The following is a 27,257-nucleotide window of genomic DNA, read 5'->3' on the forward strand; positions in this document are numbered from 1 at the left end:
TTCCACTGATATTAAGAGATAGTAATGAACAGTGATTGTTAATTCATATAATTTTTGGTGGTGGTGTTTGTGTGTTTCCCTTCTTTGGTGTTGCCTGTTGTGTAGTTATCTTTTATCTGTGTTTTTGTGGGTACAGTTACCTTCTTAGCGTTGGAGTTTTCTTTCTAGTATTTTCTGTATGGCTGTTTTTCTGGGTAAGTATTGTTTGAATCAGGTATTGTTATAGAATAACTTGTTTTCTTCATCGATGTTGATTGAAAGCTTTGATGTGTATAGGACTCTGGGTTCACATCCCTGGTCTCTTAGTGTCCGCAGCACATCTGTCCAGGACCTTCTAGCTTTTATGGTTTCAATTGAGACGTTGGATATATTTCTGATAATTCTGGCTTACATGTTACTTGACATTTTTCCTTTGCAGTTTTTAATATTCTTTCTTTATTCTTGTATGCTTTGCCTTTTTATTGTTATATGGCAAAAGGACTTTTTTTTTTTGTCCAGTCTATTTGTTCTTTGGTAAGCTTCTTGCACCTTCATAGGGATATCCTTCTTTAGGTTGGGAAAGTTTACTTCTCTGATTGTGTTGAATATGTTTTTGAGCTGGAGCCCTCCTTCTTCTATTCTTAGTTTTGGTCTTTTCATGGAGTTCAAATTTCCTTGTTTTTTGTGTTAAGAATTTGTTGGATTTAATGTTTTCTTTGATGAGTGAATCTATTCATTCTTTGGTATCTCCAACCTCTGAGGTTCTCTTTTCCCTCTCTTCTATAATATTGGTTATGCTTTCCTCTCTAGTTCTCATTCATTTACCAAGATTTTTCCATGTCCAGAATTCCCTTGGTTTGTCGGTTTGTGTTTTCTTTATTGCCTCTATTTCAGTCTTCAAGTCTTGAACTGTTTTCTTTACCTGCTTGATTGTTTTTTCTTGGTTTTCTTTGAGAGGTTTATTGATTTCTTCCATTTTTTGTGTGTGTTTCTTTTTTTCTAGTTCTTTAAGGGACATTTCATTTCCTTTTCAAAAATCTCCAAAAGCCTCATAAAGTTACATTTAAAGTCCCCCCCCCCCCTTTTTTTGCCTCTTCTGAGTTAGGATGATCAAGTTTTCTTGTTCTATGACCACTGGGTTCTGAATTTACAACATTGCTTTTTACATTGTTGAATGAATTCTTGCATTGGTACCTACCCATTCCTTCCTCCGATTGGTTTCTGTAGTGCCTTTGCCTCTTGGTCCAACACTTGCAGTGACTGCTTGTATCTTTGGGAACTGCTCTTGGTCTGCTCTGCACTGTCATTGTTTCTATCTTAAGGAGCAACTGAGGTCTCTCTTGACCTGCTCTCTTGGTTAGCTCTATTGGTCTACTCTGTGCACTCACAGCTTTTGCTTCTTTAGGCCATCTCTTTTTACCATGTTTTGGTCCTCTCTGTGTAGTTGCAGGAGTGTTTGTGTCAGAGTGGGACCTGTGGCTTGCAGAGTCCAGTGGATGTGGTAGGAATATTGGAGATACATACCTGCTAGAAACTCTCCTGCTAGCTGGCTAGAGAACCTGAGGCAGGTGGGGTGGGACTTGGGGGTTTCATCCATGTATGGAGGACCTAGAGAATGCTCTGACCTACTGGATGGCTGGTCACTCATCTATTGGTTCTCTCTGTGTAGTAGCAGACTGTGTTTCAGAGCTCCACTGAGGTTTCAGGGCCATGAGCTTTTAAAATAGAATTCGGTTTAAACATGCATATTCATTAAATCAAAGGCAAACATAAACAAACATCAGCATGGTTTCCAAACCTCTAAAAATAAAAATTCATCACACCTAGAAGCTTTTGTTAAGGCTGTGATTACTTGTTCCATAATTACTCTGAAAAGTATTAATTCTGAGAAATATGGCAACATAATAACCTATCGTGTATTTTCTACGATGGTTTTAAGTATATCTATATTCTTTGGATTGTTAGCATGCCTTGGCACTTGAAATGTATGTATTGTTAGTCATACATTTGATGCTATAAGCTTCATTATGCTATTTAAAATTTATTTAAAGAAGATAAACTATCAGATTATTTTATTATGTAAGGTAAATATTCTTGTTCTTATCCCTTTAGAATAAAACGTTTAACACACATACCCAATGCTCAGGTAGAGTTTTTGTAGAAGAGGCATAAAAAAGACTATAAGGACCAGAGGATCTGGGACTTCGCTGTGAGATTGTATCCTAGCAACATCAGAAATTATATCAGTAAATTCCTATCAATGAGACTACCCTTATATGAACTGAACAAGGAGGAAGCCCAACTAGATATGGATAAGCCCACAAGGGTTCAGGCCTACACAAAGAAAAACTGGCAACTCAGAATAATTTGGAGTGGAAGAGGTGGTCCTCTCCAGAAAAGAGCACCCCAATTGGGTTTCCAGTGCCAAAATTCATTCCTAAAAACATACATTCAATAGTAGCATTTTATGAATCCATAAGGTTATAATAAGAAATATATATATATATAATAAGAAATATATATATAATAAGAAATATATATATATATATATATATACTTACATTCTTTGATAACAACTAGTAAAAAAAAGAAGGCATGAATTTGAAGGAAAATGGGGGGCTATGTGAGAGTTTTGGAGGGAGGAAAGGAAATGGAGAAATGTATTAATATAAAATCTCAAAAACAAACAAACACAAAGAATAAAATGTTTATATATAATTCCTAGGTTCAAACTGGACTCTGAAAACTCTAGGTTGCCACATTTCTGCAACTTTTAAAGCACTTTTTAAAATACATTTCTGTTTTCTTTGGGGATAATATCTAGAATATTTTCTATCATGTGTTTTGCTAATGTTTAAGTATTGGCATGCCCATGGTAACTGAAATGGTTGGACTGAGTTTTATTTACATTTTATTGAACTCTTCAGATAAGAATAACCTAGCATTAGATATGTAGAATTGGTAGTAAGCTACATCTTAGAAGGAACAAATGCATTTGTTTCTATCTAAGTGAAATAAGTGTTTGATATGATTTTGAAAGGCACTGTGCTGGTCTTTAGAGTGTGTTTATAGATTGTGGCATAGCGGCATTACTTCAATGCATGCTTTCTCTTTGCATCATAATTTAATTTTGTCCTGTCAGTTCTTAGAATGGATGTCTACTGGGAATTCCTAATGGGCAGTGAAACTCTCAGATTCTTTCTATATTTATTTTTAGTAATTATTTTAGGGAAAATAATTTATGAATCCATCACTTAGTTCAGAAGTTAACTTGAGACCCAAGATTTAAACAAACTGAGTATAACTACAGATATATGTGTTATTTTTTCCTTTATACAGTTTGAGCATGAAAATTAGTCCTCAGTGGGAAGTTTATTCAGTTCCTTCAGCTCACATTTATTCACGCACGCACACGCACATACACACACACACACACACACACACACACACACACACACAAAATGAATCAGACATAGTGTGGTCATCATAATATAATCACAGTCTTTATTTAGAAACATCATCCTTTGTGGCGTTTGTGTGAGAAACAGATCAAAACATCTTGACTTTATGTTTATGTAAAATCACTGTGTATGATTTAAAATCTGTGCTTGTATGCTAGATGCATCAAAATGTTATGTTTGGAGTATGTCCTTCTTGGAGTGACTATGACAGGATGATACAAAAAAGGGAAAGTAAAATGAAATGTAAAAAAAAATCCATAAAACTCCTAAGACTACTTTAGTATGTAAAATGAAGTCAGGAAGGAAGACCACTTGAAGACTTGTATAGAAAAACACCACTAGGAGCAGAAGGAGAGAGAGCATGAGCAAGGAACCCAGGACCGAGAGGGGTGCACCCACACACTGAGACAATGGGGATGTTCTATCGGGAACTCACCAAGGCCAGATGGACTGGGTCTGAAAAAGCATGGGATAAAACTGGACTTTCTGAACATAGTGGACAATGAGGCCTACTGAGAACTCAAAAACAATGGCAATGGGTTTCTGATCCTACTGCACGTACTGGCTTTGGGGGAGCCTAGGCAGTTTGGATGCTCACCATACTAGACCTGGATAGAGGTGGGTGGTCCTTGGGCTTCCCACAGGTCAGGGAACCCTGATTGCTCTTCGGGCTGATGAAGGAAGGGGACTTGATAGGGGGAAGGGGAGGGAAATGTGAGGTAGTGGCCGGGAGGAGACAGAAACCTTAAATAAATAAACAAACAAACAAATAAATAAATAAATAAATAAATAAATAAATAAATAAATAAATAAATAAATAAATAAATGGCACCACTATGCCACGTTTTATGAATCAAAATTACTTCGGAACTGGAATGACTTTTAAAATAGGGTAAAAGGCTAGAGAGATAGCAGGATGGTTAAGAATGCTGGCTGCTCTGCCTCAGATCATGATTTTGATTCCCATCACCAAAATCAAGTGGTCCACAAAAATCTGTGTTACTCCAAATCCAAAAAAAAAAAAAAATCTAATGCCTCTATTCTCCTTTGACACCCATATTCAAATGCAAATACCTACATGCTGAGACACACTTCCATTTAATTAAAGCTAAATTAAAAAAATAAAGATAGATAGCTCAATATACACCAACTGAGATAGTGCCTTGTACACAAGAATAGGACTTTCTCTTGTTAAAGTGTGTGAAGAGTTGAAGAGTTTTAATGTGAGTGGAATGAATATACGCTGGATCGGTAAAGGGGCAATGCATGTTTGGTAATATAATACAGTTATAGATTGTGTAGATAAATTCCTTTGAGGCAGACATGGGTGGACAGATAATATTTAGGATGTTTACCTAGATGAAAGACAGAAAAAAAATCAAAATATGAACTAAGAAAATTTCATGTTCTGTTTGCAAATCTTTTTTTTTTTTTTCGAGACAGTGTTTCTCTGCGGCTTTGGAGACTATCCTGGAACTAGCTCTGTTGACCAGGCTGGTCTCGAACTCACTGAGATCTGCCTGTCTCTGCCTCCCGAGTGCTGGGATTAAAGGTGTGCGCCACCATCACCCAGCTGTTTGCAAACCTTTATGTCCTATTGATACATTACAGTCATGTAATGGGAAAGCATGATGTAATATGTTTCTCAAGGATGCTTGATTTGTGTTACTGGGAGAGAGTTCAATGAGGAGTAAGACATACATTTGGCTTTCAGACATATACATTTATGATTTCAAAACCTCAATATGGGATAGTGGATTAAATATTTGACCTTAGTCAGAATTTCCAAGATGGTATATTGATCTGGATTATATATAGCCTGTTTAGAACTCACAGGTTATTGTTGATTATAAGTTGTAGCTAAAGCATAGTTAAAAGTTCTTAGAATGACTTTTAATGTAAATAGGCAATTTTGAAATACTTCTAGAAAATTTCTGTTTAATTTAGTTTTCATGTTTAGTGATTTGTGTTTACTTACACTCGAGGGAAGTTTCTAAATATAAACTTCTTTCAAGGGTTTTCAATGTAGATTATTAACAAGATTATTATAGTTTCCAAATAATTTTTCACTCATTTTATTTTATTTAAATTTATTTATTTATTAAAAATTTCTACCTCCTCTCATTTCCGTCCCACTCCCACAACTCCCTCTCCCCCTCCTTCTCCAGTCCTAAGAGCAGTCAGGGTTTCTGCCCTGTGGGAAATCCAAGGTCCTTTCTTCTCCATCCAGGTCTAGGAAGGTGAGCATCCAAATAGACTAGGCTCCCACAAGGCCAGTCCGTGCAGTAGAATCAAAATTCAGTGCCATTGTCCTTGGGTTCTCAGTCAGCCCTCATTGTCATCCACGTTCAGAGAGTCCAGTTTGATCATGTGCTCCATCAGTCCCAGTCCAGCTGGTCTTGGTGAGCTCCCATTAGATCAGTCCCATTGTCTCAGTGGGTGGATGCACCCCTCATGGTCCTGACTTCCTTGGTCATGTTCTCTGTCCTTCTGCGACTCATTTGGTTCAGTCCAGTGCTCCAATGTGGGTCTCTGTCTCTATCTCCATCTATCGCCGGATGAAGGTTCTATGGTGATATGCAAGGTATTCATCTGTGTGGCTATAAGATAAGGTTAGTACAGGCATCCTCTCCTCTGCTGCCCAGGGAACTAGTTGGGGAAATCCCCTTGGCCACCTGGGAACCTTGGTTAGGATAACTTCTTCCTTGCCCCATATCCACCCTTCCTCCATCTCAATTATCTCATTCCCCCAAGCTCTCGCTAATCCTCTCCTCACTTCTCTCTCCCTATCTCCCCCCACCTAATCCACCCCCAACATCCAATATCCAGGAGGATAAATATGTTTTTCTTTGGGTTCACCTTCTTATTTATCTTCTCTATGATCATGAACTATAGACTCAATGTCCTTTCTTTATAGCTAGAATCCACTTATTAACCCAATTAAAAAATGGGGTACTGAACTGAAAAGAGAATTCTCAACAGAAGAAGTTCAAATGGCCAAAAGACACTTAATGTCATGCTCAACCCCCTTAGCAATCAGGGAAATGCAAATCAAAACATCTTTGAGATACCATCTTACACCTGTCAGAATGGCTAAAATCAGAAACACCAATGACAGCCTTTGCTGGAGAGGTTGTGGAGTAAAAGGAACACTCATCCATTGTTGGTGGCAATGCAAACTTGTTCAACCACTTTGGAAATCAGTGTGGATGTTTCTCAGGAAACTGGGAGTCAATCTGCCTCAAGATCCAGCAATTCTACTCTTGGGAATATACCCAAGAGATGCCCAATCATACTACAAAAGCATTTGTTCAACTATGTTCATAGCAGCACTATTTGTAATAGCCAGAACCTGGAAACAACCTAGATGCTCCTCAATAGATGAATGGATAAAAAAGGTGTGGCACATATATACTTTAGAGTTCTACTCAGCGGTAAAAAACAATGATATCTTGAACTTTGCATGCAATTGTATGGAAATAGAAAACACTATCCTGAGTGAGGTAACTGAGACCCAAAAAGAGGATTATGGTATGTACTCACACAAGGAATTTATTTTAGTTAGAAAATAAATCATTATATTAATAGAAAGGAGGAATTGTATCCTTGAGTACTTATTTGTCTATTTACTTTTGTCCTAGTAAGTACATAAATAAGTACAATCCATGCTACAAACTCTTGTGTGGAAGTACGGCATACCATCCAGAGGAAAAAATGTGAACGATGTTTCGGAAGTATAAAGGGCTTGGCAGATCCAGGGAACTGTAAAATTTAATATGGATGAGTCTGTGGGTGATTTTAGAATTGAGAGTGGCTCATTCTAACTACAGGCTAAACTAGTATCCAGAGTTAAATCTGTGAATCTTTATGCAATATAACTGTGAGCTTGGATTTCATTTTCTAGACGACAAGAACATAAGAATTTAGAAATAACTCTGTGCCCTAAGGTGAAAGATAATTCAGAAATGAAACCAGTCAAATCAGTTTTAAGTTGTCAGTTTTAATGCATCTTTAATGGTTCAAGAAAAAAAAATCATTTAAAATATCATATGTAAAACTGAGATGAACATCAGGAGTCATCATGATGAACTGAACTTTTTCAATGTGTCCCAGGAACTGGGAAAATGAATAGTAATCATTTACATACCAATAGAAAAATATTACCCTGTAACATAAAAAAAAACTTAATATTAGTAAACAGTTAAACTGGATTATTGGAGAAGTCTGTGTCAATGTCAGTAGGAAAATCTGGTTATCCTATGATGTGGGTATCTCCACTATATGCTATAAACATGCTTTATTATCATTGGTTAATAAAGAATCCGCTTCTGCCTGTTGCCAGACAGAATAGAGCTATTTGGGAAAACTAATCTGAATGCATGTAGAAAGAAGGCAGACTCAGGCAGGCACCAATTACCTAACAAAGGAGAGAGATACCAGAACCTTACCAATAGGCCACGACCTGATGATGATAGATTAATAGAAATGAGTTAATTTAAGATACAAGTTTACTAAATAAGAAGCCTGTTGTCTGAGTTTCTGTCCCGCCTGGTCCCCACAGTCTTTAATTTCCAAAGAAATCACACAGAGTTCTACATTAGTTATAAATTGATTGGTCCACTAGCTTAGGCTTCTAATTAACTCTTATATCTTATATTAACCCATTATTCTTATCTGTATTAGCCAGCTGGCTCAGTACCTTATTAAGCGTGGCAGTCACATCTTGCTTCTTTTTTGGTGGGGCCAGGACTGCTGACCAAGCTCCCTTCTTCCCAGAATTCTCTGTTCTCACTGACTGAACCCTACTTCCTGTCTCATCCCACCTATACTTCCTGCCTGGCTACTGGGCAATCAGCGTTTATTTAAGATATAATTGCCAGAATACAGACCATTGCCCCATACCAGAAGGCTGAGTTAAGAAGCCAAACAATGTTGTAATTAATTTAGTTTTCTGCAATTATTCAGTTCTGGGCAGCTGGGAAGCCAATAAGCAGTGTCCATTTGCAAATGGTGCACAAACATTTGTCAAGAAATTCACATAAAGCTTAAGAAAGCTTTAAAAAAGATGGGGAGTGGAGACCCACAAAACCGAGAGTCAAGTGGAGCTTCTGGTAGCCACATTTTTTTTTTCAGATAGGCTGTTTGCTTGCAATGAACAGAGGTGCAACTCCTGTAAGAGAACGAATGCTTTCTGATTTAGGATTAGTTGCAAAAAGTGCATGGCTTTTTTTAGAGATGGTGGCTCTGGCTCTTTTCAGAGGTCCTGCACTTAAATGGGGTTTGCGAGCAGAGTGCTACAAGGTACTAAATGGTGACATAGATAAACTGTGTCCCTGGAGCTGGGGAAATGAGCATGGATCACAGAACTGGAGGTAAACATACCAATGCCATATTAAAAGACCTAGACAGACAAAGCCAGAATCCAGGGCCACTGTGTCCATGTTGCTTATCATTTTAAGAAGTACTCCTAGTAAGGAAAGGATTATGTATTCCCAATAAGGACATATCCATAAAAAAACCCTCTAAATGGGTCATAGTGTTGTATAAATGTATATGGGCTTTAGAGAGAAGAAAGAGTATAAACAGTCATCAATTCAAGGAGTAATGATAATAAAATAAACATTAAAATGCAATAAAATAAAAAGCCAAGTAAATATGAAAAATACACAAAGAGATTGAATTGTGTATATTATTTTGTTTTCTTTGAATTTTTTGACTGTGAATGAACTAACTGTAAAGAGAGATTTCATTGTATGGGCTGATAAGCTGAGCTAACATATATATTTTAAATGTATATTGACTTCAAACTTTGAGTCACAAAATAAATTACTTTGGAAAAGAGATTCTGCCATGGATTCCTTCCAGTCTAATGTGGTTTGATGGAGCAAGAACCCCCAAAAGTGTCTATATGAACCCTAAAAATAAGTCATCTAAAAACCAGCAGGAAGCTGTTTGGAGAAGACAGTGCTCAAATTTCCAAAATGATTGTTTATGAACTTTGGTTTATTGATATAAATTTAAGGTCAATTTTTTCATATGTACATTTTTACTCTTGTTTAAGGCATTATGTTTATAACAACTCATTCAAAATATAATATATAATTAAAATTACAGATTAATAAATAGTCATTTAAAATAGTCAAACTTGTAGTCATATTAGGCTTTCTAGATATACAAAGAGATATTTCAGTTAGATAGATTATCTTCAAAACTTGAAAGATCTACAGAATATGCCCTATAAAAGGTTTGAGAATTCAGGCTTTTCTCAAAAGTGAGACATGTCTGCTTCTGGAAGCACTGATCTACTTCAAGAGGATGATGGGCATTGAAGAAGCTCCTTATGGAGTTTGATAACCATTTGGGCAAGAAAATGCTCTTGCCTGTAACGCTTAACAGTATGTTGTATGAATGGAACATGCAAGACCCACAAAAAAACAACTGCTAAACTTGCCTAAAGAAGGTGAGACAGTTTTACAGGGTTTTTGCTTCATGAAAGAGTCTACCAGACATTCTGCAGGTCACAAAAGAATGTGACTGACAAACTGCCAATATAGGCCACACAGTGTCTCAACTTTTTTTTTTTCAATTTTTGTTTCATGGAAATGTCTGCAAGAAACTATGGGTCTGTTTTCTGAAGAAGGATGCTTCAATGTTACAGAAGAACTTTGAGTGACTGTCCAAACAACCAAATTTTTCTGTCAATTCTAGAGTTTTGGACATTGCTTACATTGTATTTTCTGTGAGTCTTTGATAGAGTTGAAGATAGTCATATTTTTTTCTTAGTTATGATAAAAAATAAATTAGATATTAAATTTTAACTCATAAAGAAATATTTTAACTGTATATTTAACTGTAATTCTTTCTTTGTACCTGTTTAATTATGTGTAATTTCACTATGTTAAAGATAAATCCTTCCTTTTTATTGAGATAGAAAAGTAGAGATGATGTAAAATTTCCCTCTGCATGCTGTGAACATGTTTTGATACCATTCATTAATAAAGAAGTTTCTTTGCCCTTTGGCAGGGCAGAATAGAGGAAGGCAAGGAAACAAAACTGAATACAGGTAGAAAGAAAGCAGGGTCAGGCAGATGCCTTGTAGCTGCTGAAGGAGAAAGACAATGGAAACTTACTAGTAGGTTACAGCCTTGTGGTGATACATAGATTAATAGAAATGGGTTAATTTAAGATGCGAGAGTTACTTAATGAGACGCCTGAGCTAAGAGGCCAAACAGTGTTGTAATAAATATAGTTTTCTTTTTGGTAATTATTTGGCTCTGGGCTACTGAGAAACAAAAAAAGCAGTATCCATTTACAATCCTACACTTCTACAAATCCTTGCATCTTACTGCTGGTCTATGCTAATGGATGATTTGAGCAATTGATGCATAGTTGTTGATTTTCCTGAAAGCAGAGTGTGGATTGTTCTCTTTGAGACCACCCACATCATGATGTTCTCTGCCACTTCCATTTCCACTCATTTGCTGCCAAGTGACTTGGAAGTCCAGTGCAGATGAAAACCAAGCTAAAGTGAACAGTGTTTTCACAGCAGTCTGGTGTGACATCCTTTGGACAGACTAGTGTAACCTCTTCCTCGTTCTCTGTGTGAGCTTCTGTGGCCTTGCTTGGGCTTTTCACTCATGCAGTGCCTCAGGCTAGCTTCCCAGTGTCTGATAAGGATGTCTGGCTCCTGAGGTCCCCATCTGTTCCAGTCCCATGTCACCACAGGCACACAACCTTTGAGGAAAAAACACTTAAGAAGCGAGCAGTTTCCCTTCCTTATTTTCCATATCAAATTACAAAGAAATACATTTATTTATTTTATGTGTATATACATATATACATATATTATACACACAGACACACACACATATGTGGAGGGACTGTGGCTCATTCTTAGGCTAGCTCTCATTTTTTTTTCCTTTCCTTATTTTCCCACATGTGTTAGGCATGGACTAAATATGGTTTCAAGTCTGCATGAAGCTAAGTTATTTCTTTAGAGTTCTTTTCAGTTAACTTGAGTTGATGAGAAAGGCATCATTTCACTCCTAACATTTCTTTGCAGCAAAGATCTCTGTGAGTTTCCATCCCCCACATGCTCCCTCTTGTACCACATTGGCTATAAGATGAGGGAGGGTTGTGAGCTAATGTGGCAGACATTGTTAACATCTTAGCACATAGGAAAGAGATGGTCTAGCACTGCAGTATACTGAGCCACTGCAACCTCAAGGAATACTGAAAACTTCTTATTTATATCTAACGTTACACGATGATTGGAAAACGTGGGCAATCCAGATTTCTTTTTCCCAATGTGTGGATCGCTTCATACATTAAAATTTTTTGAGGCCATTCCGAGGATTTGTTGTTAGGCACTCTATTGGTCTGTAAGGCTTAGTAAAAAAGGAAGAGGTGCAGCTCTGAAGTCCGAGAGACCTCTGTGAGGTAGCTTGATGAATTTGGCTTCTCCCAAGGCCTGTATGTTGGTTTACATTACAGTAAAGAAGTGTGCCTTGCAGAATGTAAATGTAAAAGATGATATGGAAATCGTGGGATATTCACATGCCAGGGTTGCTCTGATTGTGCATATCTTACCCGAATGGAACTCACAGGTATCCCACAAATACCATATTGATCCCCTTCAAGTCGATATCCCCTTACGCGGGTCTCTAAACTCATGCCCACCATTCAGTTTCTTCATAGAGGATCCAGCTCTTAGTACATGGCAGGCACATTAAGACCTTACTCAAACCTTAAGTATCAAGAACAACTTTATGGGCATGTCATCGGTGTTATAACAAATGATTCTACAACAACAAGATATCTGTAACTGTTTTAATATTCTCATAGTTTCTCTTGAAATTTTTAAGAGTCACCATATATTCATAATTCACTGGGCTTGAAAATTATGTATTCAATCCTGATTAATTTCATAGTGTATATTGGCAGATTAGAATATCCATGATTAAATGGTTCTTTACGTTTGATTGAACTTAAAAAATAAGACCAGTTGAATTGAAGAACAAGCATGATTAACAAAAGACTTAGGGTGCATCATAATGAACTCGTATATTTATGATAGTGGAAACAAATTTGTCAATTCATATTAAGGGCCCACTAATGTACTTTACTTACTAGTAACACATTTTAGAGTGTATTGTTAGGGGTCAAATTTTACATACACTCTATCTGCTCTACTTTGGCTATTTAATTTAGTTCTAACATTACAAAACCAAATAGCATAATTCTGCATAAAATTAATTCATAAGTTATTGTTTCATTTATATACAGATCCACTATTCTGTTAATAAAGCATTGGTATTACTAGAGAAATTATGAGTCCTGGTACTTTTCTAATATTTGCCTTTATTCAACATTTATTTGTAGGGAAATATTTGGGAACAGATTTTACGAATCCCATTCATCTTGGAAATAATCAATGCGGTCCCCTTCATCATCTCAGTAAGTCTAAGCATCTTAAAGAGTCATTTGTCATGAGAGTTTAATAAATTCAATAAGTATAAATACTTCTACATAGTATAACCTGAGGCATGAATTCAGACTTTTGAATAGAATCTGGCTCCTTAAAGAGAAGAAAGTCTGATCGACTAAGCTGCATAGTTAAATGAAATATAGTAGGTTTCAGTACAATAGCAAAATGAAACCTTTTAAAGAATTAGTAGTGTATGTAGAGGTCTCATGCGAATAGATGTCAATATTGTTTAAAGATCTTCAAAATTACATATATATGTATATATATGTATATATACATATATATATATAGTGGGATTTTAAATTTACTTTTAAAATTCTAATTCTAAAATTAGAAATTAATAGTATGATATATTTACCAGAATTCTCATTCTAAAAGCACACTAATTTCTAGTTTATTTATAGAATTTACACAATTCAGTCCTTCATTAGTAGGACAGTGGATGACAGCCACATCACCAGGTGTTCCTCCTGCAACAATCCTATGCTACAGTCACTCAGTTCTATTTGGTCCCAAATATAAATAATCCTTAATATGTCATTCATATAATTAGGTTCCAATATCATTTTGATATGGCAATTATTAGTGGAATTATGACTGTTTGGACTTTATGTGAAGCAAATGAAAAGTGAGTAGATATTATCTGGAGCTGCGCCTTACTTCTTACAGTCTAATTTGAGTGACTTATCTACAGAGAGAGCAGGAATAGGTTAAATGACAAGCTACCTAAATTATCAATACAAATGAATGCAGCTTCTCACCATCATTTAATGTGGTTGAACCTGAAGACAGTGATATGTTAAAAAAGACTCTTCTTTTCCCTCTTTACCTCTTCAGGTAGAGGAACAGCAAAGTAAAAACACATTAAAAAATTTAATAATAGATTCAGCATGGTTATGTCTGACACATGTTGAAGCCTCTTGTCTTTAATTTCCCCTGGAAAGACTTCAGCAATGAGTGAAACACCATTTAGTAGTGTAGATATTAAAATATTTGGCACTGTTTAAATTCTTTTTTTTACCTTTATTCTATCAGATGTTATTTTTAATATTCTCGATATAATTTCTTTCTGCGAGGTAAAGATTTAGTTTTTGTTTATTTTACAGATATTCTGGCCTACCTTAAGGAATCTATTTGTTCCAGTTTTTCTAAACTGTTGGCTTGCCAAACATGCATTGGAAAATATGATTGTAAGTAACAAAATCAAAGTAAAAAATAAAAATATTTTTAGCATCCACTATATTTTACTTATTTTTAATTTCTAAATAGGAAAAGATTATTTGGCCTCTAGTCTGTTCCTTTGCAGTTCCGTCTATGTCCATCTCCTGCATTGTGTTTTCTCCTTTTACTTTACTTTTCTGCATTAATTTACTTTTCTCCATTACTTTTTCTAGAAGTTATTTAGATTTCACTGTTATATCTACATTTGGTGGCCTCTTGAGGCCACCTTGCAAAGATTCCATTCCTACCATGCATTTCCTAGCTACAGTGGCCCTTTAAAACTGGGGTTTGAGATTATGTGATCCCTCAATCTGACATCTTTCATGCTTCCAAAACCAGTACTATTTGATGCGGTTTTCAATTTTTGCCTCCTCCAAGCAAAGAAAGCAGCAACTTCACGTGCAGACCCTGCAGAGAGCACTAGTTGATCTTTAGGGTGCTAATCTGTTTAGCAGTTGTAGATGCTTTTTGGCACCCTTGCTTTCAATTTAAGTTCACTCATTTAACCATCAAATGATACATTAAATTGAAGACATCTTTCTTCTGCAGGTGTTTCTCTTTCTCAATGAAACCTGCATAAGAACAGTTGATAGTAACAATATTGGTCTACTGAAAATTCAGCCTCACTGAAGTTATCAGGGCATAGGCAGCAAGCTTCTAGATTTGCTTTCTGAATACCACAGCCATGGCCTCCAGCCCTGTTCTCTGTCGAGTTATTGTCCTCATCTGAAGTCTCGTGAGCGTCTTCCACCCCACTACCTGGAAAACCCATTAGTTTCTGGTTAAATAATTTTAGAAATACTCGGGCCCAGAATTCAAAGGTCCCCCACATTGCATTTGTGAACTAGTACAAAGGAATAATATCTATATTATCTGGTTTATAACAAAAACAAACTCACTTCTGAGTACTTTTTATTTTTTGTTTCTTTTGTTACTATGACCAAACACCTGAAGAAAAGCGAATCATTAAAGAAAGGATTGGTTTGGTTTAGACTTCCAGAGCCCTTTTCATCATCAAAGGGAAGGTATGACTAGAAAATAGGACTGGTCACATTGCTCCTGTAGTCAGTAAGCAGGGAGTCAGGAGGAAGTGGGATTGAGCTCTAAGTCTCAAGTTCCCCAACTATAGATTTCTTCAGCAAGGATCCATATTCTAAGGATTCCACTGCTGATCTGGTAAGATGGATTTGTGGGTGAGGACTCCTTCCTTGAGAACTTGAGTTCTGTCCATGAGGCTGAAGGAGACACTGAAGTGCAATTTGTCCTCCAACTTTGACCCAAAGTCCATTGTACTCACATGCACTCATAGAGGAGCCATGGTATCCACATGCATGCACAAATGTATATATACATATATATATATGTATATATATACATATATATCACATACAGGATATGAATTCTATTACAAGAATAAGGTTTCCACTATTTTGAAATTATTGTGCCAGCTGAGGACTAAATGTTGAGACACACGAATCTATAAAGACATTTCACTTTCAAATTACAAAATTTTCCAACATACATAAGCATATGTAGCTGTTAGTGTCCATCTTTTAGGGCATTTAAGTAATTAATATTTATATTATTTTTTTAGTCACTACATATTTTATGAATGCGCAGAATAAGACTGACATTGTTCACTGTTTTGATCTGTGTTACTAGGTCTCCTTCTAAAACTTTAGTTTTCTGGGGAGACCTGTACGTGTCTGTTCAACATATACTCCTTCACTCATATTTCTTTTAATATTAACATTACTGAAGTCAACATTAGTATCTCTTAGTGGAAAATTGCTTTTTTTCCTATGTTACAGGCTGCTGTAATTTGTGTAATTGTTTATTAGTGGCTTTTCATTATAGTTCCAGCTACCTTTCACTGGTCTACTCTTTGATACTTTACCTTTCTAAAAATTTGCATTTTCCCCATGAGATCATTACCTTTGGAAGAGGTGATTGCTTGTCTTTTTGTTGTTGTTGTTTGTTTTGTTTTCTCTTTGATATGGCCTCTATAAAGTTCAACCTGGTTGTAAACTCACAATTTCCCTTTAATAGGTCTTTGTTTACTGAGAGAACTGTCTGCCTGCATAATCATAGTGGACTGGGTATGTCTGGGAGTAAGAAATGCAACTTGTAATCTCTTTTTTGCAAAGAATGTGAGCAGAAATTTAGTGTTCTAATGCTCTTCCCATAGTCTGTCTTTCTAATATGAATTCTATTGTAACTTCTGTCTAGATCCATGTAAAATGATAATATACATATAATTCACTTAATATACATATTATATGTACAGAAGATACATGAAATTTGAACTTATGTGTATTTAGTATTTATCAAAACAAAATATATTTTTATTATTCTAGAATGATCTTCATAGAGCCATTCAGCGAACACAGTCTGCAATGTTTAATCAAGTTTTGATTTTGATATCTACATTCCTATGCCTTATCTTCACTTGGTAAGACCATTTAGAGCAGTCCTCTTACTATTTTGTTTTATTTCAGTTTTTTAGAAAACTGCATCATAAATCAGTTTCAGCAATATTTGGCTAATGTAAACTATGTTCATCATAATGCATAAAGAGTTACCTACAGAAGTGAAAGAATCTTTTTTAGTCTTGCAGACAAAACAAGAAAGCCTGTGTACAATTTGACCTTGAAATTTATGGCAACTCTGACATTTTCTCAAATGCTGTCAACAACCACCTCAAGGATTTTGCCTTCATGCCATGGTTATCAAACACTCATTTTCCCTTCTAATCATTGGAATATAAGCAGACTCGGGCCTGTTTTCTTCAGAGCAGAGAGTTTGTTGAAGAAATTGTCAATGTCCATTACTCCCCACATGTCTCTGCATAGTTTTTTTTAGTGTGGGACTTGTTGGAATGCTGAGGCAGGAGTCTTGGCAGTGGATTGTGAGGCCTGGCTTCTTGATTAATTGTGTCCTAAGTTATTTTCTCTTTTGGAAATCAGACTTAACATTACAATGTTCTAATGTAACAGAGTATATTATATCTTTGGGTTCATGTATATTTTCTTGCAAGAGAAAAGTAGTAAAACAATGAGCAGAATGGTGTTTGTTTCACAGGTTATAGACTCTATTTGTACTTATCTATAACATGTTTGGCCTATTTAGAATGAGGAAAAACTAGTTGCTAGTAGGAACAATCAGTCCGCACACACATTGGTACATCTGGTAGATACAAACATTGCAGTCGAAGTGTGAATGCAAACTTGGGTATATTATATCTATAAGCTATTTTGTACTAGTATGTGTGGTTAATACTAAATATACTTTAAATGTGTCTATTGTATATTTTGATCTTTGAAATGAACATAATATTGTTAATATTTAAATATTAAAATTTGTCGATAATGTTTTTAACCTTTTACAAATGACATTTATGATACCTCTAATAAATATCTATGTAAATAAAATCCCCAAAAGCTCTAAAATAATTTCATCACACGATACTGAAAACTCTATTAAATTAAGTGATTTCTATTGCAATGTCACTAAAAATTCTTGATCGAAATATAATAGCATATATTCAATAACAATTTTGACCTCAAGTAATTGACAAATTTAAAATCTCTATGCCTATATACTAATTTTTCTGATGTTGTGAAATTGCTGAAAAATAAAATTAATGGTTTCTAAATACAATATAAAATGAATTTCGTAAGGAAATGCTTATGTGTTGGGGTTGTAATTCAGTTGTACTGTAGCTGGTGACTGCTATATCAAGATAAAATTTGATTTTGAGCTATATAGAAGAGTATTTAGTAATAATGAACATTTTGTGTTGTAGTCTCTCTTTGAATATCTTGTCTTACCTGATCTTTGAAACCATAACAGAAGTATAGTTGGTCCTGGAGGGAGACTCAATGCTTAAGAGCACTGTATACCAGCATGTGCTCCCCACCCACCTGCAGCTCAGAACCGTCAGTAACTCTACTTCCAAGTAATCCAGCACTTTCTACCTCCGGGTCACTGTACACATGGTCTGTGCACACACATGCAGGCAGATACTCATAATTTATTTAAAGTATACTTCTGGTGATGGTGGTGGTGGTGGTGGTTGTGGTGTGTGTGTGTGTTTGCACAAAGATGTGTGCCTATTTATCATAGTTTGTATTACAGCCTGCAGCTTTACAGCAGAAAATTTAAAACATCTTTTATAATTTGAGCCTTGCAAATTCAGGAACATATATTTAGATGCACTGGTGGTATTTGTAATGAAACTCACAATCTTAAAGTTACCTGTTTTAGAAAGCAACTATCTAGCTCTAAAACACATGTAGGCATCACAATTATTAACACTACAAAGAACTATTATTAAGCATCTGTCTGTGAGGGACACATGCTCAGTGCCAAACTGAAATAAGCATTAAGCTGCTGAGCCATTCTTTCCAGAAAATGTGTTAAAGTGTTTTCCTGTCATTGTAACAGAATTGGACTCATCTGTCCACATTCTGGCTCCCTATCCCTCTTCATCAATAATGCTCCCTTCAGAGACAGCTGGCCATTGTGATTCATCTTGCATCTTGGTAACAAAGCAGTTGTAAACTGGTACATCCGGGAATCAACTGCATGACTTTAGTTCAACTATCAATATATTCTAACCAATAAAGACTACTATAATTGATAATGCATTTGCTGTTTCTAATTTTATTTAAGTAGACTTATTTTTCAAAAACCTTGCCACAAATTAATATTTTTGAATTCATATGCATATTTATACATTTTTTATTTCATAGATGTAACATAAAGATCCAAACAAATGGATATATTCTGGTTTGTTTTCCATTATAAAAAATTCAATAGACTTTCTCAGTCTTTGTCAGTAGGAAAAAAAATCCATTTATTTCTATGTATGATCTAGTACACATAGTTTAGTAGCAATGGCCTTTTCTTCTGCACTTATAAATGATTTTTTGAGTGACATCTTCCTAAATTATTGAGTTTTGCTGTCTTTCTTTCTTTTTCTTTCTTTCGTTTTTAAATATAAGCTCTTGGGATGGGGACTGGTAGAACCCGAGTACTGTAGTTTATGGATCTGTTACAACATGATCTGCAGGTTGGTCACCATCAACAGAACATTTTCTTTTACTTTATACCATAATCAATGCACAAAGTACATTTGTCTATAAAGTTAATTACTATATAACCCCTCCTAGGATGATGTTGTACTAGAAAAATATAGATAACTTCACATCAATTATATTTTATGTATCTAGCAATCCAGATTTTAGGCACTGCAGTGTTTGAAAGAAAATTCCCAAAGAGAATGGCACAATTTGGTGTTATAGACATGTTGGAATGGGTGTGGTTTTATTAAAGGAAATGTGTCACTGCGGAGGTGGACTTTGAGGTCAGCTCCTGTCACCTGTGAATCAAGATGCAGAACTCTCAGCTCCTTCTTAGCACCATGTCCAACTGCATGATGCTTTGCTTCCCATCATGACTATAATAAACTAACCTCTGGGCTCTAAGTGAGTCACAGTCATTAAATGTTTTCTTTAAAAAGGCTTGCTGTGGTCATTGTGTCTCTTCACAGACATAGAAACTCTAACTAAGACAGGCACCTAATTTTAGGATTTAGGAAAGTTCACCTATAATAGTATTAAAACACATGAAGTATGAAACTTTCATTCTAAATGAAATTCTGATTCAAAATGCAGCATTTTTGAAGTGTGATGACAGTGAATTTTTATTTTTAAACAAATGCTGAGAATAATAATTAACAAGCCAAGTTCTCAATTTGTCCCCAAATTTTAGTGGGCACTATATGTAGTAACATATTTAACCCTTGTGATCTATTGCCAGTATTCCACTGCACCATAGTTTTGAGATGAAGAAACTGAAATACAGAGAGATTCAGGAATTTACTAAATTGAACAACTTTGTTATTCTTGCTGAAATGCTCCTAGATTTACTGTGTCCTGTGTTAAGAAAAATAGTGCCTTCAGAGCAATAAGGATAAATACAGTATCTTTACTGCCAATCTCTATGTCTGGAAAACTACTGTTTCTTGCTGGAGAAGTGAACAAGGGAGTTCTCCCTAGACAGAGGCAGGTGTTATTTTTCATTTTGTGTGTCTTAGCCTCTATGTTAGTCAGCTTTCTATCTCTGTCACAAAATGTTTGAGATAATATAAAAATGGAAATTTGTTTTGATTCACTGCTTCAGAATTATTAGTGTGTAGTCACTTGTTGCTTTTGGCTTGTGGCAGCACAGTGTATCACGGCAGGAGTATGTGGAGGAGGAATCTCATTTACAGTCTGGAAATCAGGAAGCATAATATTTAGGATGGAGCTGCAGTTCCCAAAATCTCCCAAGACCATGGCCCACTCAGTTAAACTCTGCACTTTGTCCTTCTCTTAAGTCCCACCACATCCCTAAAACACCATGGACTGAGGATCAAGTCTTAAATACAGGGACTTTCATAATCATGTCAGACCTAAACTGTATTTATATATATTTTTTATTATCTAGTGTGACTGCCCCTTAAGCAATGGATTCAGCTGCTGCAGCCAAGGCAGAGGGGATTATGTTCTCTCAGGCATGGACTCTTTCAAAGCTACATAAAATGCTATCTTAAGCAAGCTAAAGAACTCACAATTTAAGGTTTAGGTGGAATTCTGCTGTTCAGAGAAGCTGAATATCAAGTAGCTAACTTTCTCTACTTAACCTGTGTCCTAATTTCGGTTGCCACTTTAAAAGCATTGCTGCTTGTGGTAGCTCCTTACCACTTCCTGTCAGCTACTTGTTGACACAACCTTCTGCTCACAGGTTAATTTTATTTAATCAAACACATCTTTGAATTGTTAACAGAAGCAGTAGGAAAAAAAACTAACAAACTTTAAAATAATATTCTTCAATATTCCCCCATTTTTCTAAACAAAAGTGAAAAATTTTAATTTCAACATAGTAATACTATACAATAAGTATAACCACCAAGTAAAGATTACATTCACAGTGCATTCAATTTCAATTCATTTGTGTCTGATAAATTTAAGGAAAATACTTCATAATACATCCTATCTTAGTAAATTCAAATCCTTTATCTAACTTATTTTCTTTCACGTCTAGAGAAAACTGCAACTATTACTATCTGGTCTTCAACTCTACCAAAGGTACCAGGAGAATAAAAAAATATACTTAAGGAAACAAAAACTGCATTGTAAACAACTTCCAAAAACTCTAGAAATGACAGAGATATCCGATCTCTTGGACAGTCACCCAAAATTCCTTTGTAATGTTGGGGCATGCATCTTCAGCCTACAGGCCCATAGTATCCGGCAGAATTTTCAACAAAGTAGGAAATTTTAAAGACTGTCCCACGTATATTGACAATTTGTCAGGCACTTTCCTCAGTGTCCTGAAGAATATCTGGCAGTTTCTTCTGTTAAGCAGGAATGCCGAAGAACCACTCTGCCTTGTTTTGGCAAAGTTCAGTGGTTACTTTTCTGTGGGCCCTGCATGTCCAGTTTATACAACATACTGTCAATCAATCCAAATAAGAGAAGCTTTTTGTTCACATGGCTAGCCTTGCCACATTGAAATCAAACTCCATAAGGAGCTTTTGCAATGCCCATAATTTCTGAATTAAGTTGGTACTGCCAAAAGAAGATATGTCTCATTGTCATTAAAAGATCTAAATTAACAAAACATTTTAAATGCCATATTTTATAGGTTTTTGAAAGGTATGAAGATCACTTAACTAGCTAAGATATATCTCCATATGATCTGGAAAGCATACCTTGCTAATCTACAAATTTGATTGTTGTAGATGACTAACTATTAACCTGTGTTTTTAATATCCTAAATAGTACATAATAATATCTTTCAAAATTTAGAATTTTATCTTACTTTTTAAAATGAACTGCATAGGTACATTACCTTAATCATGAACAGAATACATAGAATATGTTGTAACAATAACTTTAAATTAGTATCAATATACAAAAATTCTTTAGAGTATAGACATATATACAGTGTACCAAAATTGACTTTGAATTTGTATCCACATAACAAAATCCATGCCAATGCAAAATATCTGAGATTAATAGTTGTGATTTTATTCTATATTCCCCTAAATATAACAAACATCCATTGCCCACCAAATAACTAAAAATCTTGAACAACCTATCTCTTGAGAATGTGAACTTTGTATTCTTTATACTGCTTCCTGTTGAATGCAGGTGAAGTATCTTTAGTGTCCCTGAGAAAATTTCAGATAATGGTTAAGTCCTAAGAAGAACAACTATAATGTTTGCTGATAGATGTCACCTGTCATGTTTCAAGAAGTCTCTCTTGACCAAACCAGATTTACTTCAACCTGGAACAAATTCATAACCTCTTTCCTGGGGAAACAAAAGCAAAACCAATTCTTCTAATCATTCTTTTTATTTCCTTTTGACAAAAACATTTTTTGACATTTTAAAAGTTAAAGAATTATTAAAATATCTAGGTTAGTTCCTTTCAACAGTTCCAATTTAAATTCCAGGCTTCTTAGCAGCTGTCTTTTACTTATCAGCATTCAAAAAATTCAAAATCAACAGAATAGCATACTGGATCCAGACTCCCTCTGTTTTTCCCATTGTTATGTGGCTTTTTGTTTTATATTACTTTTACTGTCTCTTTAAAGACTTTAATTTTTAAAACAATTTATTTCTTTTTATAACTTCCTATACTCATTTATTTATTTCTTAAATTCACCATACATATTTTTAGGGCTTTTTGTTTGTTTGTTTGTTTCCTCCTGAGAAACATTTAGACGTTAAGCTACAGCTAGATCTCTGTGCAGTTCTCATGACTCGCTCTGCCTGCTTCCTGGTTCCTGAGAACCAAGCTTAAAGCTTGCTTCCAAGTTGCAGGTTCTTCTCATCATGAATTGAGTTTAACCTTCCTAGAGCTCTACAATGCTGATGCTTGCTCTGTGGCAGACATTTTTACTTTTGTTTTTTGTTCCTCTATAAACTGTACGGGCTGTTCAAGCACTCACCAGCAGGCAGAAACTTTTGAAAGAGCCATACACTCGCCCCACATCTTTTTAAGGCCCTATGTGGAAATACAGGAGTCCCAAGTTGGAATTGAAAATGCTGTTGTTTGGTTGTTTTTGCTATTTACTTTTTAGGGAATTGGGGGGACCCCACTACCCAGCCCCCAAATGAATTACATACCGAGGCTTATTCTTAGTTATGTTTGCCCAGCCATAGCTTGCCTTGTTTCTTACCATCTTTTATCTTAAATTATCGTATTTTTTGACTTGGGGCTTTTATCTTTCTCTATTCCTGTATACCCTTTTCTTCCCATCTTATTCCATGTTTGGTTGTGTAACTGGTTGATTAGGTTGCTGACCCCTGAAGCTCTCAACTTTTCTCTCGCATTCCCTCATTCTTTTCTCCCAGAGTTATTCTCCTATTTACTCTCTCTGCCTGCCAGTCTTACCTGTTTCTTTCTCCTGCCTTGCTATTGGAAGATTAGAAAGACTTCCCACACCATCTTTGAGCTTAATTCTAAGGGCTGTAAAGAGAAGTAGCAATTGTCTTTTTACTGAGGGATCCTTGATAAACAACTCAAGGGAAGTTATTCCTCACTTGGCACTGGGATTTTGTTTGAAAGCCATTTCAGCTTTATTAGTACAACCAACACTTTTCAGTTAGCTTATAAAGTAGTAGTTTCTATATGGGTCTTATAGACATCCTAATTTTGGTTGACCATTTGTACAACCCTCAACTTTCTTAATTCCTCATACCCACTCTTCCATTTAACTGCCCCACCCCACCAGACAGTATTGCCTACTTTTCATTAGGCATCCCATGTATTTTACTGTCCCTATGGCTTGCTTCTGTCCTCTCCCAACCTGCTATATTGCATAGATCCTTGTTTCGGCACCTGGTCACTACTGACAACTCACTCAAATTAAACTCGACCATAAAGGTTTGAACATGGAGGGGTCCATATGAAAAAAAAGTAAGGTATCTGTCTTTCAAGGCCTGGGTTACTTCCATCATATATTTTTCCCATTGATATTTTCCTGCAGATTTCATTTTTCCCTTAGAGGTGGAGATAATTTTATTGTGGAAATGTAGCACGATTTTACTATCCATTTGATTGTTGACAAACACCTTAATTGACTTCATTTGCTTGCTTTTATGAAGGGAACAGTACCAAACCCACATATGTAAGAATTTCTTTTTTAGGCTGTGAAGTTCATTGCCAATATATCCAGAAATGATTGTGGTAGGTCATATGGTAGGAAATCTCCACATTGGTTTCCATAATCACTGCTCATTTTATAATCTTACCAACAAGGAATAAGGATTTTCCTGTCCCCACATCCTCACTGACATTTATTTTCATTTATTTTCTCTACGAATTACATTTTTTTTAAATCTCAATGTGGTTCTAATTTGTGTTTCCCAATTGGCTAATGATATGCAACACTTCTAAGAATTTTTATTAACCATCAGTTAATAAACTCACTGTTAAATTCAGTATTATTTGTTTTATTAATACTTAGTTTTTTTCAGTTTTGTAAAACTATTTTAGGAAGCATTATTTTTCGTCTCATATTATATATAAGAAAGATTCAGTTTTCCCATTTACCACATCACGCCTAGCATCTCTCAAAACACTTGGAAAATATTAAATGTTCAACACATTTATTAGAAAACGGTAATAGAATTTTCAAGTAAGATTGTTGTTTCCAATTAGAAATTTTTTCTTTTGGGTTTTTGAGAAGACAGGGTTTCTTGGTAGCTTTGGAGCCTGTCCTGGAACCAGCTGTTGTAGACCAGGCCAGCCTCAAACTCACAGAGATCTGCCTGCCTTTGCCTCCCTAGTACTGGGATTAAAAGCCTGTGCCACCACCGCCCAGCTTCAATTGGAGATTCTTAAATTTATTGAGAGGCATTACAAATGATATGTTTTAAAATTTTAATTTTAAATCCCTTCTTTTCATTGTAAACTTTTACGAAGTTCGTGGAAGTTAATATATATCACCAGCTTTTTAGGCCAAAAGCTTTGCTTCTGAGGAAGAGAATTAACTGAGTTGTATATTTATGTGGCTTCCAGGTAATTCTAATGAATTTCACATCCATAAAAATTAACCTCCAGATAAACAACATCTGCTACTTTTGGATCCATGTACCTTGAGAATTTCCATATTTTAGTATTTATCAAACAAACCAATGTAAATAAAATTATCATATCTAACAGCTCCTTTATTAAGTACAAAAGCGAATAGCTCAAATACTAGGTTTATGGTCATACTTCATCGTGTTTTCTTCCTGTAATTATGTAGAATTATTTTAATTTTCTTATATTAGTCTTTTGAAATTTTCTTTTACTCCCCTTTAATCTAAAAACTTGAGTCCTTTTAAAAGCTCTACTCATCTTACATAACTTGAAATGGAGCAAAAGCATTCTTGTCATTGGAGGGCAATATGAGGCAATGAGACGGGTTCTGATGAGTTAAAAAGCAGCAGGGTTTAATTATCTCTATATGTGGAGGTCATGTATGGAGTGATAGCTGACCTTCTTTTACATAGATGCAAAGGAAGTGTCAAAGAATGGGAGAGATTTCTTTCAGCAATGGAAACAGGTTTTCTTGTATCTAGAAAAACAATCTCAATAAAAATGAAAAATTCTAACATCTCAAATTACCTTATGTTCCATGGGAATATTAGGTGTTGGGTGGATACTCTGCAGGAAATGAAAAATGATTACTTGAAATCATTTAATTGGAATTCGCTCAACAAATACCAAAGTGCAATTTGTGGGCTGATTTGAATGCTAATGTCTGAATTACAGGCATGGAATCAAAGTGCTAGATGCTTTCAGTGCAGAATGCCAGTGCTTAATCAAGTTTTCCAGTAACTGTGCAGAATGATGGGATTCATGGCAAGTGCGCAGATATTTATGGTTATTTCTGCCATGCGATCTTTTTTTCTACCAAAATCATTTGTCCCAAAATTATTTGTTGTACAAAGTGGCATTTACCAGGTGGTGAAAAAGTTTACAGTCTTGATGTTTACTTTCATTCAAGTTACTGTTTCCCTCATGTTCCATTCCAAAACTTAAAATGGCTGTATTAAACATGCTGTTAGCATTTGGAGGATGTATGGTTTTAAAAGTACAGAGAGAAGACTTGTAGTGAATTTGCTTTTGTTAATGTGTAGAAGGCCTATACTGAATCAAATAACTTGAGGTTTTCCAAATTTTTAAAAAATATTTTGTTAACTGAGTTTTTGGTTTTTAAATTGCACAATGCTGAAATTATTTTGTATACATGTGTGTTAAAATTAACACTAATATTTTATAAGGAAGCAAACTCTATAGCAGCTTCCCAATTGAATTTAATAGTTGTCATTAGGTTCTTTGAATTATCGTAAAACATTTCATGCATTTTATCTTAACAAATGATTTTACTTAGCAATGGAGCATTTCAAGATGTGTATGAAATTCAATTAAATTCAGTAAATATTTCTTTGTATCAATCTGGCATAAATATTTCAACATCACAGTCCTTTCTCATTTATAATGTTGCCATTTTATGAAGCTGTCATTCACTGAGGATTTTGATGCCCCTACACATATATATTTAGTCTGTGGATATCAACAAAAGTTTCTATGACAGTGCTTAGATGAGGTATGCCTCCGAGGCAGACTCAAGCTGAGACAGAATGAGGAAATGTTCTCAAACAAGATGCTCCTGTATATTTCTTAGCCTAGGAGCGTTGTGCTGAATGCCCAGTGCCAAGACCAGGAATCTGATTCGAGTCGATATTACCACTAAGAGCATTGTTCTGTCAGTGCTGTAAAGGCGACACTTTGAGGTCAATACACACCTGGGTGCTTTCTCATTTGTATGCTAAAGCACATGTCATCTCCATGTGTCATGTCTTCTTGGTCAGGGTAGACTGTCCTCTGAGTTATGACAACAGCTGCTTAGAAATAGCATAGCAGTCAATATATGTGTTTATTATGGTTCAGATTGTGCTCATGTTGTTCATGAACTATGTGCGCTTCAGCCATGTTATTCTTAACACCAGAGTGACTACAAAGAGGAGCTCTGCGCGTTGTCTCGGAGGTGTGCTTCCTTT

The 27,257-nt window shown here is 35.5% G+C and overlaps 1 protein-coding gene across 3 annotated transcripts in view; it reads left to right on the top strand.

Moving 5' to 3' along the window:
• Positions 1-27,257, top strand: part of Kcnt2 (potassium sodium-activated channel subfamily T member 2) — a 353,892-nt gene that overhangs the window by 139,770 nt on the left and 186,865 nt on the right. For 2 of the 3 annotated variants that reach the window (XM_075988160.1, XM_075988159.1), the window contains exons 6-8: positions 12,822-12,896; positions 14,034-14,117; positions 16,506-16,600. The exons of the other annotated variant lie outside the window; for it this stretch is intronic. In XM_075988160.1, the coding sequence (XP_075844275.1) occupies positions 12,822-12,896; positions 14,034-14,117; positions 16,506-16,600 (254 nt within the window). The remainder of the gene's footprint in view (positions 1-12,821; positions 12,897-14,033; positions 14,118-16,505; positions 16,601-27,257) is intronic. 3 annotated transcript variants of the gene reach the window in all.

This window comes from Microtus pennsylvanicus, chromosome 10, assembly GCF_037038515.1.
Source record: "Microtus pennsylvanicus isolate mMicPen1 chromosome 10, mMicPen1.hap1, whole genome shotgun sequence".
Lineage (NCBI taxonomy): Eukaryota > Metazoa > Chordata > Mammalia > Rodentia > Cricetidae > Microtus > Microtus pennsylvanicus.